Raw genomic sequence first — 12,398 nt, 5'->3', positions numbered from 1 at the left:
TTTTATATTGTATGCAGGGAAGGTTTTATTCATTTACTTTTTTGCTTTTGTCATTTGGATTTTATTGACTCATTTTACATTTTAAGACGTCTTTAACATCGTTCTGTTAAAGTGTGCTTCCTCCATGGCCCGCATTTCTCCAGGTGCATTGGCTTTGAAGGAATCTCTCCCGTCCTTGAAGGCTTGGGAACTGAAGTCAGGGTCAGGTTCGGACCTTTTTCAGACATTATCTTTATCTCTGCAAATTTGTGACTTTTATAATTGTTCCAGAAAGAAAAAAACGCTGAACCTATCTATCGTTGTCATCCGCGTAAGCTTATGACTTTGTCATCGCAATCTTCATCATAACGAGGGAAAATACGCACGTCGTAATTCCCAGATGTGTAATGACATGAGCATGGGTAAACCTGGTGAAAACAGGTGCTTGCCAAGCTGCCAACGACCTCTCAAGTAGGGTAAATTGCCCCGTCGGCAGGAGATTTTTTTTACGCGCTCTCATCTTGTTACATCGTCTTTCTCGGTAAATAACCCAATTTGAGGACATGTCAGGTCAAGTAAAAAAATAAGAATAAAATACTGATGACTCGAAAAAACGTATTTCTTTCCCGTAGGCTAAAATGAAAATTGCGAGAACATTGAGCAAATTGTGTGTCAAGGAAGGCTCTTTCCTGAGGTATAACTCTTGAATTCAGTTGTCGTGATGGATGATTATTAAAGCCTTTCATAGATCAACGTGCATTCTTCTTCAGAGGGAAGCCAGACTTAGTTTTTTTTACAATTGACTGGAAAAAGACCAGTTGATGCGTACATTACAAACTAAAAATGCTGAGTCAAACAAACAAGCAAAGTACTTAGAGATTACGAATGCAGGGATGGTATCGAGATATTTATTTGTATCCTTGAGATGATTTTTTAATCAGTAATCGCTGCCGTTATGCCATTCTGCACCAGTAGGGGTCCTCATTTAACCCATTGAAAGCACACAGTCCAACAATAAGCACAACATGGAACAATACTGTAATGATTGGAACGAAATAAATGAGATAATAGACCACAATGCATACATGGTCCATAATCTCATGAATAATTATAAATAATAATACAAATATGAGAGAATCATTATTTATTTTATCAAAAACTGTAAACTGTTTTTTAAACTATATTTGATCAACATTGTTTAGTACGCCACTTTTAAACAGGATTAATATTACCTTACTTTCTGCAGCATTCAACTTCATGCATCGTCTCTGACCTTGTCATACATCGTCTTAGAAAAATAAGGTTTAACGTTGCACCCATTGGTTTTACGCTCTGAGATTTAAGATATGAGCCGCCCTGATTTAAAGAAACTTCTGCACAGCCAGTAACCCATTTTCCAAACAGTGAAAAGTGCACATTTAGTAAGTTAATCATAATAAAAGAAAAAAGAGATTCATTGGTAAACAAGATGACAGATCCCCCCCCCCCCCCCCCCCCCCCCCCCCCCCCCCTTGCATGGTGGCTCTTATTTCCAAGCACGGCGCAAACGGCCAGGATACCATCTCCAAACAATCTGTGTCCGCTCCACCCCTAGCCAATCCAATGGCTCGGACCCCCCCCCCCCAACCCCCGCTGGATCCTCGTTCCCCCCCAACCCCCTCCGAGTCAACGCCTCCCCCTGGAGGCCCGGCGGTCTCACGGTCCCCGGCGGGGGGGGCTGTGGAACTGGACCACGGCGTACTGGCCGCAGGTCATCCAGTCCGGCTGGCGCTGGCTGAGCTGCTCCGCCTGGCCGGGCTGCAGCCCCACCTGGACGTTGGCCTTCAGCGTCCGCAGGCTACACAGCGGCGCCGGCGCGAAGCCCCGCAGCGCCGCGGCGAACGCCGCCGTTGGCGGCCACTCCCGGTCGCCCGTCAGCTTCCTGTAGTTCAGGTCCCCCTTGAACAGGACCAGGGCGGCGCCCTGCAGGCCCGCGTGCAGGTCCGGCGCGTCCGCCGCCATGTCGCAGAAGGGGTGGGGCTGCGTCCAGAAGGGGTGGTCCAGATAGGTCCACACGCCCTCCCGCACGTAGCGCTGCCATTGGACGCCGCTCGCGGACATGAACCTGTGGTTGGACGCCACGGTCTGCCGGACGGTCCAGGTGAAGTCCTGCGCCGTCACGTCCGACACGAACCAGGGCATGGACTTGCCGTGGAAGCGGACGCTGCGGGCGAGCCCCGAGGCCACCAGGAAGTCGGCCAGGACCAGGTCCGTGGTCAGCTCGAAGCCCGCGTTGTCCAGGATGATGTCCACCCGGCCCGGGCCTCCCCGGTCCCGCGCCGAGACCAGCGCCGACCAGACGGCGCGGGTGTCGTCCACCAGGATGAAGGGGCGGAGCTCGGCCAGCGAGTCGATGGGACTGGTCTTCTGGGAGTTGTCCTGGCCGGCCGAGATGGACAGGTCGCACTTGTTGCCCCACAAGGAGACCTGGGAAGTGTTCAACAAGCAGACGGATGCTAAGCTAGATACATGGGGCCTGAAGGCTAGGGTTGAACGATTCATCGGATTCGAACCGACATCGCGATGGAATAGAACGCGATTTGCCAATCGCAAACGCTGCATGCTTTTTTTGTGATTTGTTACCGTTACTGACTGGAGATCAGTAAGATGTTATGGTAACAATTCATGCATCAATTCATCCCAACACATAGGCCTGGCATATAGGAAAGAGTGGTTTATATGTTGACTGCTTCCAATGTTGGTCATGATTTATTGATTGTTCAGTGAATAATTCTAACATATACCATTAAACCACAGAGTGATGAGCAATGCTAATGAGATAGGGAATAGTGTTTATTGATTAAAAGGGTATTGTATGTATTTCGAGACCCATGCCAGCTTATTTACATAAAAAAGCTACGACCTAGTCTTGTTCATCTCAGCATTTGGATGGGCTGACTTTGTCGTGATTTTGTCTTTGTCAAAATCCCAACAGTGGGTTTTGAGTGAGTTCAGGGGTCCTGTTGGGAGGGGGGCACGGGGACTCAAGGGTAATTCTATGCATTTGTGTTTATAGGTATACATTCTTTATGCACTTTCGAGATCAGAAGAAACAAGAATAAACCCATATTTTGCCATCTTATTCCAAACAGACTCTGCGCGCGTGCCAGCTCGCTGTCGACCACTAATCGTTGTTAAACGGTTCTCTCAGTGCTTACCTGGAGCAGTCGGTCAAAGTGCTCCAGCAGCTGGTCTTCAGGGAGCCCTGCCACGGTCTTGCGGAGGCCTTCCAGGTGCGTGCACAGAGCCATGACCGCCCGCTGGGACTCAAAGTAGCTCTGAGTCTTGGCCTCTTGGAACGCATCAAACCCGCTGATAGGGGGACTGCAGGAGCATCGGACACAAGTCAGGATTAGAACCCACGTCAAGCAGTTACTGAAGAACCCATGAAAACACATGCATTAGATCCACCTCTACAGACACAGTGGGAGACTTTGGCCTGTCAATGAAAACGCAACTTGTATGCATTTATGATCATTAATCCATCAACGCTTATAATTATATAATTACAAGTAATAATGCATGATAGTATGCAATGCACCATTCATGACTAGCATCGAGGCAGACCGCAACGAAGATTGTACATAGTACTCCACCACTAAATATTTGTGCTTCTGCATGAGAATCAGATCAGCACGTATACAACATTTCTCCGGTATAAGGCCCATCATTAAATAAGTAGTACATAACGTTCTGTGTATTTTCCACTTCATAATAGATGCATAACTGAAGCCACTGTGTTCATTATGATCGTTATTTCCAGAACCAATACATAAACCATTATCCAGATCCACCAGATATAAACCGTATTGAACCATTTCACCCCTAATCGTTGCGGACAGTAAAGGCCAGGGATCATGTGGCATATGGCTAACACTTAGAAACAGTACTTAGCATTGTTTAGCTTCTTATCCTAGCTATGGAGAATGGGCTAACCTCGCGATTGTTAGCACTTAGCACTTTGTTCTATGAACATCCATACTGTACCGACAGCGATACAGTGTTTTTTCTCTTTCTTCCAACTAATGAACTGATTGTAAGTGGCTCTGGATAAAGCGTCCGCTAAATGTTAAAGGTGACATACATACCACCAGGTGCGAGTGTGATTAGCCGTTAGAAGTTGTTTTGGCAGATTTTCCAAAACGGCTTGTAACGGCTAATCACACTCACACCTGGTGGTATAATAGGTCACCTTAAACATAACTAATGTGGGGCTCCTCACTTCAGCCAGAGGGCCTCCTGTATCCGGCGGTACATGTAGCATTCAACGTAGAGCCACGGGGACCGGAACCAGCTGACGGGGTCCTGTTCCCCCTGCAGCGCCTCATGGCGCTGCAGGTAGAGGTTCCAGCCCTCCGCGTCCTCCAGCTCGTCCACCAGGGGCAGCACCGGCTTGTCTGTCTGCAGCTCGTTCCTCAGCTTGGACAGCAGGCCGATGGCCGCCTTCTCTGCCCGGAGCCCCTCCTAGGGCGTGAGCATCAGCCGCTAGATTAACATCTCTAGACAACACTTACAATAGGGCTACATTCATTAACCATTCGTACTTTTTGGTTAAAGGTTGTATCAGCGATTGTAGGCCGAAAAACATAAATGATCGCATTCATCTGATCTTTCCTCACGATCCGCTAGCTGTGGAAGCGCGTCTCACTATGCAGCCAATGCTCCGAGATCGTACACCAAAAACAATGGTACTACCAACCACTCAAAACCAAAATCAATTAGTATTCCAACCAATCACCGACCAGGGGTGGGTGTTGTGGGTTTTTTTCCACTGCGGTTATGATTGTTTTTGTTGGATGCACAAAACACGGAAGGAAGGGGTGAGCTGGCTCTGTTTGTTTGGGATCTCGCGTCACATACAGATGCGATCTCACCCATCATCGCTGATACAACCTCTAATGCAGTTATAAGCATTACTTTATCCAATGGTCTAGTAATAATTTACGAATGTTGTTAACTAAGGTAGTTGTGTTAATGTTAACAGTGGAATTCATTATTTAATATGGTTAACCCTTAGCTTTCACCCATCTCTAACCCTAACACTTACCCCAACCCATACCTTATGCAAATGCTATACAATGCTGATTACCGCATTGAATAATGTTAATGAATGGTTAAATATTGTACCCTTACTGTAAGGTGTCACCAGCATGTTAATAAGAACCACTGGAGGATTTGGAGAGTTATCCCTACCTCGCCATACTGCTCAAAGAACTTGTCTTTGTTGCGATGGATGGAGTCGACGGCCTTGGTCAGGATGGTGGGCAGTCTGTCTCTTATGGTCAGATAAGCAAACGACCTGGAGGAAGACGCAGGGGTGTTAGTGACAGGTGACATTACAGCCAATGGAGACCAGGATATGAAGGATAGATTTAGTTCAACCTGGCCAGTTCATTGTTAACTTGATAATATAATAGCGGTGGGTGGCTGATAAAGTAGCCATATATATATATATATGTATATATATGGACGCCGCAATGAAGGCTCCGACAGTAGCCTTCCGACAGTGTGAAACGTCAACGACGCCGCCATATTGGAGAGGCCAAGGCCTTTAACAAATTTAAGTAATAGGGAAAGCTGCGGTTTTTCTGGAATAAACACGATAACATTGACATTTCTCAAACGATTTCATTAAGTCACAGTCAAGTTACATTCATATTTAACAGTATATACATTGTATATATCATGTTTTCTTCATTTAAATGTTTTTACTCCACGTAGATCATCAACCCTTGAATATAAAGAACTCAATGGAATTGGTTGAGGAATGTAAAGTTATATTCCATTTTATCCAGAAAATAAACGCAGCTCCCTCGTTTAAACGCATTTGTATCACGGAAGGTTTTGCCCTCTCCAATATGGCGGCAACGTTGACGTACGCTCCAGGGGCCAGTGCGCCGTCTGCGTTTACAAGTCTATGGTATCAGCCGCTTGCTTAGGATAGCAGCTAGCCTTGTTTTGCTAATGCTACGCAGTTGTGGCCATGGTCCTCCTTAACCAAACCCTTTATTTTTGAAGACGCAAATTCGTTAAACGAAACACGTCCACACGGAATGAGCCCGGAATGTGTGCACCTACCCCTCCACCTTGGCGGACAGGTACGGAGGAACCCTCAGCGTCTCCAGCTCTGCTTCAGTCATCTTGCACAGACGTTCTTCAAACCACACGCAACTTTATGTGTAACTCTTTTAAAACAATGCCTCGGTTTTCTGGTACAAGCAACTCGTCAGATTTAACTACAATTCAATTCTCAGATATATATATCACGTATAAAATGATGGTTGCGTCATAATAAACGCGTACGTGTACTCTTATCCGTCGGTATTTGGTATTTAGTACATTTCACTTCCTATTTCCTCGTGAATTCAAACTAAGCTCCAGATTTGCTTTACACTGGCGCCATCTAGCGGCAGAGACTGAAATGCAAAGTATTTAAATTGCCTCCATTTAGTAGAGCGACATATTGTCATAGTGTGGCCATCGGTAGGCCTACTCGTAGCAGCTTACCACCTATCAAATATTAAATAGTAAAATAGTAAAAGTTTCGGCAAAACCAATATCATCCCACTGCAGACACAAATGGGCGCTCTCGTGTGGTGGGAGTTCCCGTTTACGCAGACTGGAACGCCCCCTTCTTATTCTTCGTCGCCTTTCTCGCTGAACTGTATTATTTACAATTCCAAAGTGCACTACTCCGAAACCATGTAATGTATGTACCAGTGTTGATCAGCAGTGAAATAGTCTGCTATAACAGCGGTCCCCAACCCCCGGTCCGCGGACCGGTACCGGTCCGTGGGTCATTTGGTACCGGTCCGCAGAGAAAGATTATTTATTTATCATACCGGTCCTTGATGCTGAAAAGGTTGGGGACCGCTGTGCTATAAGGCGTTGACGTCGCTTAGCAACCGAAGACGCTGGGGTTGACAAGTTACCGGACTGCTACCCTTGCAAGTGAACGGAGCGTTCCACGGCTTTGAGAAGACCAGTGTAATAAAGGCATATAAAATGTCTGTTTATGGCATCGATTTCTCCTCAGATTAGGCCAATAAACCAATGATAACAAAAACAAAAAAAACACAAACGCTCGATCAGAGGCCCCCCCTCTCCCTCGGGTCAATCAAAACCCTCATTGTTTAACATGAATTGGCTAAACAAATTACCACTGTACCATATTTAAACACAATTCAAATTGTGCAGAGAATTATTTCCATTTGTCATTCTCAGTGGCGGCTGGTGATCAAACATGTTGGTGGGGGACAGTAACAGACAGGGGGTCTGAGGTTCCCCCCCCCCCCCACCCCCCCCATATTTTTTTTTAAATTTAATAGATTTGATTTCCTGTATTCTGGTGCATGAGGGGTAACACTGTCTTTTTAATCAAATGAAACATAAGGGGTAACATTGTCGTTTTTTATCGGTAGTCGTGAAAAAAACATAAGGGGTAACACTGTCGTTTTTATCAAATGAAACATGAGGGGTGACACTGTCATTTTTCTTTGGTCGTCATGAAAAAAACCATAAGGGGTAACACTGTTGTTTTTGATTGGTCATCATGAAAAAAAACACAAGGGGTAACACTGTTGTTTTTTATTGGTCGTCATGAAGAAAAACATAAGGGGTAACACTGTTGTCTTTGTCAAATAAAACATAAGGGGTAACACTGTCGTTTTTCATCAGTCGTCAGGAAAAAACCAAAAGGGGTAACACTGTCGTTTTTTATTGGTCGTCAAAAAAAAAAACATAAGGGAAATAATAGAAAAACACATAGATTTTAATGTCATGTATATCCTCTTTATTGATGATTGATCATTGTGTATTGTCATCGCCTCAGTGGTGCAATGGAGTGTACTCTGCCTGACCCACTGGAGGCCGCGGCTCAAATTCTGTGGAAAACACAATATCTTAAATTTGAAACGTAATGCTATCATGTCTATTGCACGGTCATATATAACCACAGACATATTTAAATTACAAATCCCAGTGGGAAGTGGAGAGAGCTGTGAGCTAACCCCCTGGAGACCGGGGTTGAAGTCCGGTTGATGTCCTCTGTTGGAAGACTTTTACCTCTATTTCATGCAAATTATAAAGTCAAGAATAACCATTGTGTTGACTTTATTCGGTGTCTTGATGGTGCATTGATAAGTTCGGAGGTTAATACTCTGATAATACTGTTGTTTTATATCGGTCGTCATGAAAAAACCATAAGGGGAAACACTGTCGTTTTTCTCAAATGAAACGTAAAGGGTAACACTGTCATTTTTTATCTGTCGTCATGAAAAATCCATAAGGGGTAACACTGTCGAAATGTATCAAATAAAACAGAGGGGGTAACACTGTCGTTTTTATCAAATGAAACATGAGGGGTGAAACTGTCGTTTTTCTTTGGTCGTCATGAAAAAAACCATAAGGGGTAACACTGTTGTTTTTTATCAGTCATCATTGGAAAAAAACATAAGGGGTAACATTGTCGTTTTTCACAAATGAAACGTAAAGGGTAACACTCGTTTTTTATCGGTCGTCATGAAAAATCCATAAGGGGTAACACTGTCGAAATGTATCGAATAAAACATAGGGGGTAACACTGTCGTTTTTATCAAATGAAACATGAGGGGTGAAACTGTCGTTTTCTATCGGTCGTCATGAAAAAAACATAAGGGGTAACACTGTCGTTTTTTATCGGTCGTCATGAAAAAAAACATGAGGGGTAACGATGTTGTTTTTTATTGGTCGTAATGAAAAAAAACACAAGGGGTAACACTGTTGTTTTTTATATGTCGTCATGAAAAAAAACACAAGGGGTAACACTGTTGTCTTATATCGGTCGTCATGAAAAAAACATAAGGGGCAACTGTCGTTTTTTATTGGTCGTCATGAAAAAAAACATAAGGGGCAACACTGTCGTTTTTTATTGGTCGTCATGAAAAAAAACATAAAGGGTAACACTGTTGTTTTTTATAGGTCGTCATGAAAAAAAACATAAAGGGTAACACTGTTGTTTTTTATTGGTCGTCATGAAAAAAACATAAGGGGTAACACTGTTGTCTTTGTCAAATTAAATATAAAGGGTAACACTGTCGTTTTTTTTTTGGTCGTCATGAAAAAAAACTTAAGGGGTAACACTGTCGTTTTTTATTGGTCGTCATGAAAAAAAACATAAGGGGTAACAATGTTGTTTTTTATCGGTCGTCATGAAAAAAAACATAAGGGGTAACGCTGTCATTTTTTATTGGTCGTCATGAAAAAAAACATAAGGGCTAACACTGTTGTTTTTTATTGGTCGTCATGAAAAAAAACATAAGGGGTAACAATGTCGTTTTTTATTGGTCGTAATGAAAAAAAACATAAAGGGTAACACTGTCGTTTTTTATTGGTCGTCATGAAAAAAATCATAAGGGGTAACACTGTTGTTTTTTATTGGTCGTCACGAAAAAAAACATAAAGGGTAACACTGACGTTTTTTATTGGTCGTCATGAAAAAAATCATAAGGGGTAACACTGTTGTTTTTTATTAGTCGTCATGAAAAAAACCATAAGGGGTAACACTGTTGTTTTTTATTGGTCGTCATGAAAAAAAACATAAGGGGTAACACTGTCGTTTTTTATTGGTCGTCATGAAAAGAAACATAAGGGGTAACACTGTCGTTTTTTATTGGTCGTCATGAAAAAAAACATAAGGGGTAACACTGTCGTTTTTTATAGGTCGTCATGAAAAAAAACATAAGGGGTAACACTGTTGTTTTTTATTGGTCGTCATGAAAAAAAACATAGGGGGTAACACTGTTGTTTTTTATTGGTCGTCATGAAAAAAAACATAAGGGGTAACACTGTCGTTTTTTATTGGTCGTCATGAAAAAAAACATAAGGGGTAACACTGTCGTTTTTTATTGGTCGTCATGAAAAAAAACATAAGGGGTAACACTGTCGTTTTTTATTGGTCGTCATGAAAAAAAACATGAGGGGTAACACTGTTGTTTTTTATTGGTCGTCATGAAAAAAAACATAAGGGGTAACACTGTCGTTTTTTATTGGTCGTCATGAAAAAAAACATAAGGGATAACACTGTCGTTTTTTATTGGTCGTCATGAAAAAAAACATAAGGGGTAACAATGTTGTTTTTTATCGGTCGTCATGAAAAAAAACATAAGGGGTAACGCTGTCATTTTTTATTGGTCGTCATGAAAAAAAACATAAGGGCTAACACTGTTGTTTTTTATTGGTCGTCATGAAAAAAAACCATAAGGGGTAACACTGTCTTTTTTTATTGGTCGTCATGAAAAAAACATAAGGGGTAACACTGTCGTTTTTTATTGGACGTCATGAAAAAAAACATAAGGGATAACACTGTCGTTTTTTATTGGTTGTCATGAAAAAAAACATAAGGGGTAACACTGTTGTCTTTGTCAAATAAAATATAAGGGGTAACACTGTCGTTTTTTATTGGTATCTTTAATTTTAAACGTAATGCCATCATGTTTATTGCACTGTCATATATAACCTCAGACATAACTATTTCACAAAACTTATTGGGAAGTGGAGAGAGCTGGGAGCTAACCCCCTGGAGACCGGGGTTCAAGTCCGGTTGATGTCATCTGAGGGAAGACTCTTATTTCTATTTCATGCAAATTATAAATACAAGTATAACCATTGTGTTGATCTTAATCAGTGTCTTGATGGTGCATTGGTAAGTTCAGTGGTTAACACTCTAAACAGTTCAGGTTCGGATCCCCACAAAAACGTTGTAGCGGTAACACTGTTATTTTTTATTGGTCGTCATGAAAAAAACATAAGGGGAAACACTGTTGTTATTTATTGGTCGTCATGAAAAAAAACATAAGGGGTAACACTGTCGTTTTTTATTGGTCGTCATGAAAAAAAACATAAGGGGTAACACTGTCGTTTTTTATTGGTCGTCATGAAAAAAACCATAAGGGGTAACACTGTTGTTTTTTATTGGTCGTCATGAAAAAAACATAAAGGGTAACACTGTCGTTTTTTATTGGACGTCATGAAAAAAAACATAAGGGGTAACACTGTCGTTTTTTATTGGTCGTCATGAAAAAAAACATAAGGGGTAACACTGTTGTCTTTGTCAAATAAAATATAAGGGGTAACATTGTCGTTTTTTATTGGTATCTTTAATTTTAAACGTAATGCCATCATGTTTATTGCACTGTCATATATAACCTCAGACATAACTATTTCACAAAACTTATTGGGAAGTGGAGAGAGCTGGGAGCTAACCCCCTGGAGACCGGGGTTCAAGTCCGGTTGATGTCATCTGATGGAAGACTCTTATTTCTATTTCATGCGAATTATAAATACAAGTATAACCATTGTGTTGAATTTATTCAGTGTCTTGATGGTGCATTGGTAAGTTCATTGGTTAACACTCTAAACAGTTCAGGTTCGGATCCCCACAAAAACGTTGTAGTGGTAACACTGTCGTTTTTTATTGGTCGTCATGAAAAAAAACATAAGGAATAACACTGTTGTTTTTTATTGGTCGTCATGAAAAAAAACATAAGGGGTAACACTGTTGTATTTTATTGGTCGTCATAAAAAAAAACATAAGGGGTAACACTGTCGTTTTTTATTGGTCGTCATGAAAAAAAACATAAGGGGTAACACTGTCGTTTTTTATTGGTCGTTATGAAAAAAAACATAAGGGGTAACACGGTTGTTTTTTATTGGTCATCATGAAAAAAAACATAAGGGGTAACACTGTCGTTTTTTATTGGTCGTTATGAAAAAAAACATAAGGGGTAACACTGTCGTTTTTTATTGGTCGTCATGAAAAAAAACATAAGGGGTAACACTGTTGTTTTTTATTGGTCGTCATGAAAAAAAACATAAGGGGTAACACTGTCGTTATTTATTGGTCGTCATGAAAAAAAACATAAGGGGTAACACTGTCGTTTTTTATTGGTCGTCATGAAAAAAAACATAAGGGGTAACACTGTCGTTTTTTATTGGTCGTCATGAAAAAAAACATAAGGGGTCCCACTGTCATTTTTTATTGGTCGTCATGAAAAAAATCATAAGGGGTAACACTGTTGTTTTTTATTGGTCGTCATGAAAAAAAACATGAGGGGTAACACTGTTGTTTTTTATTGGTCGTCATGAAAAAAAACATAAGGGGTCCCACTGTCGTTTTTTATTGGTCGTCATGAAAAAAATCATAAGGGGTAACACTGTTGTTTTTTATTGGTCGTCATGAAAAAAAACATAAGGGGTAACACTGTCGTTTTTTATTGGTCGTCATGAAAAAAAACATAAGGGGTAACACTGTCATTTTTTATTGGTCGTCATGAAAAAAAACATAAGGGGTAACACTGTCGTTTTTTATTGGTCGTCATGAAAAAAAACATAAGGGGTAACAC

General features: G+C 41.6%; 1 protein-coding gene across 1 annotated transcript; it reads right to left on the bottom strand.

Annotated features, from left to right (window-relative positions):
* armt1 (acidic residue methyltransferase 1) lies at nucleotides 1–6,504 on the bottom strand. Its single transcript, XM_056581691.1, has 5 exons — nucleotides 6,097–6,504; nucleotides 5,212–5,317; nucleotides 4,241–4,482; nucleotides 3,177–3,342; nucleotides 1–2,445 (listed from the first exon to the last, which is right to left on the bottom strand). Exons 1-5 carry the CDS (start codon nucleotides 6,156–6,158, stop codon nucleotides 1,675–1,677), a joined length of 1,347 nt encoding a protein of 448 aa, XP_056437666.1. The 5' UTR covers nucleotides 6,159–6,504; the 3' UTR covers nucleotides 1–1,674.
* Nucleotides 6,505–12,398: the final 5,894 nt, after the last annotated feature.

This window comes from Gadus chalcogrammus, chromosome 21 (assembly GCF_026213295.1).
Source record: "Gadus chalcogrammus isolate NIFS_2021 chromosome 21, NIFS_Gcha_1.0, whole genome shotgun sequence".
In the NCBI taxonomy this organism is placed as follows: domain Eukaryota; kingdom Metazoa; phylum Chordata; class Actinopteri; order Gadiformes; family Gadidae; genus Gadus; species Gadus chalcogrammus.
This window is presented reverse-complemented; position numbering and strand designations above follow the sequence as displayed.

Coding starts and splice junctions, on each gene's coding strand:
- armt1 (XM_056581691.1), bottom strand. CDS start 6,158: ATGACTGAAGCAGAGCTGGAGACGCTGAGGGTTCCTCCGTACCTGTCC. Junction 3,343..4,240: donor CAGGAGGCCCTCTGGCTGAA/GTGAGGAGCCCC, acceptor ATGCTCCTGCAG/TCCCCCTATCAGCGGGTTTG. Junction 2,446..3,176: donor ACTTTGACCGACTGCTCCAG/GTAAGCACTGAG, acceptor AACACTTCCCAG/GTCTCCTTGTGGGGCAACAA.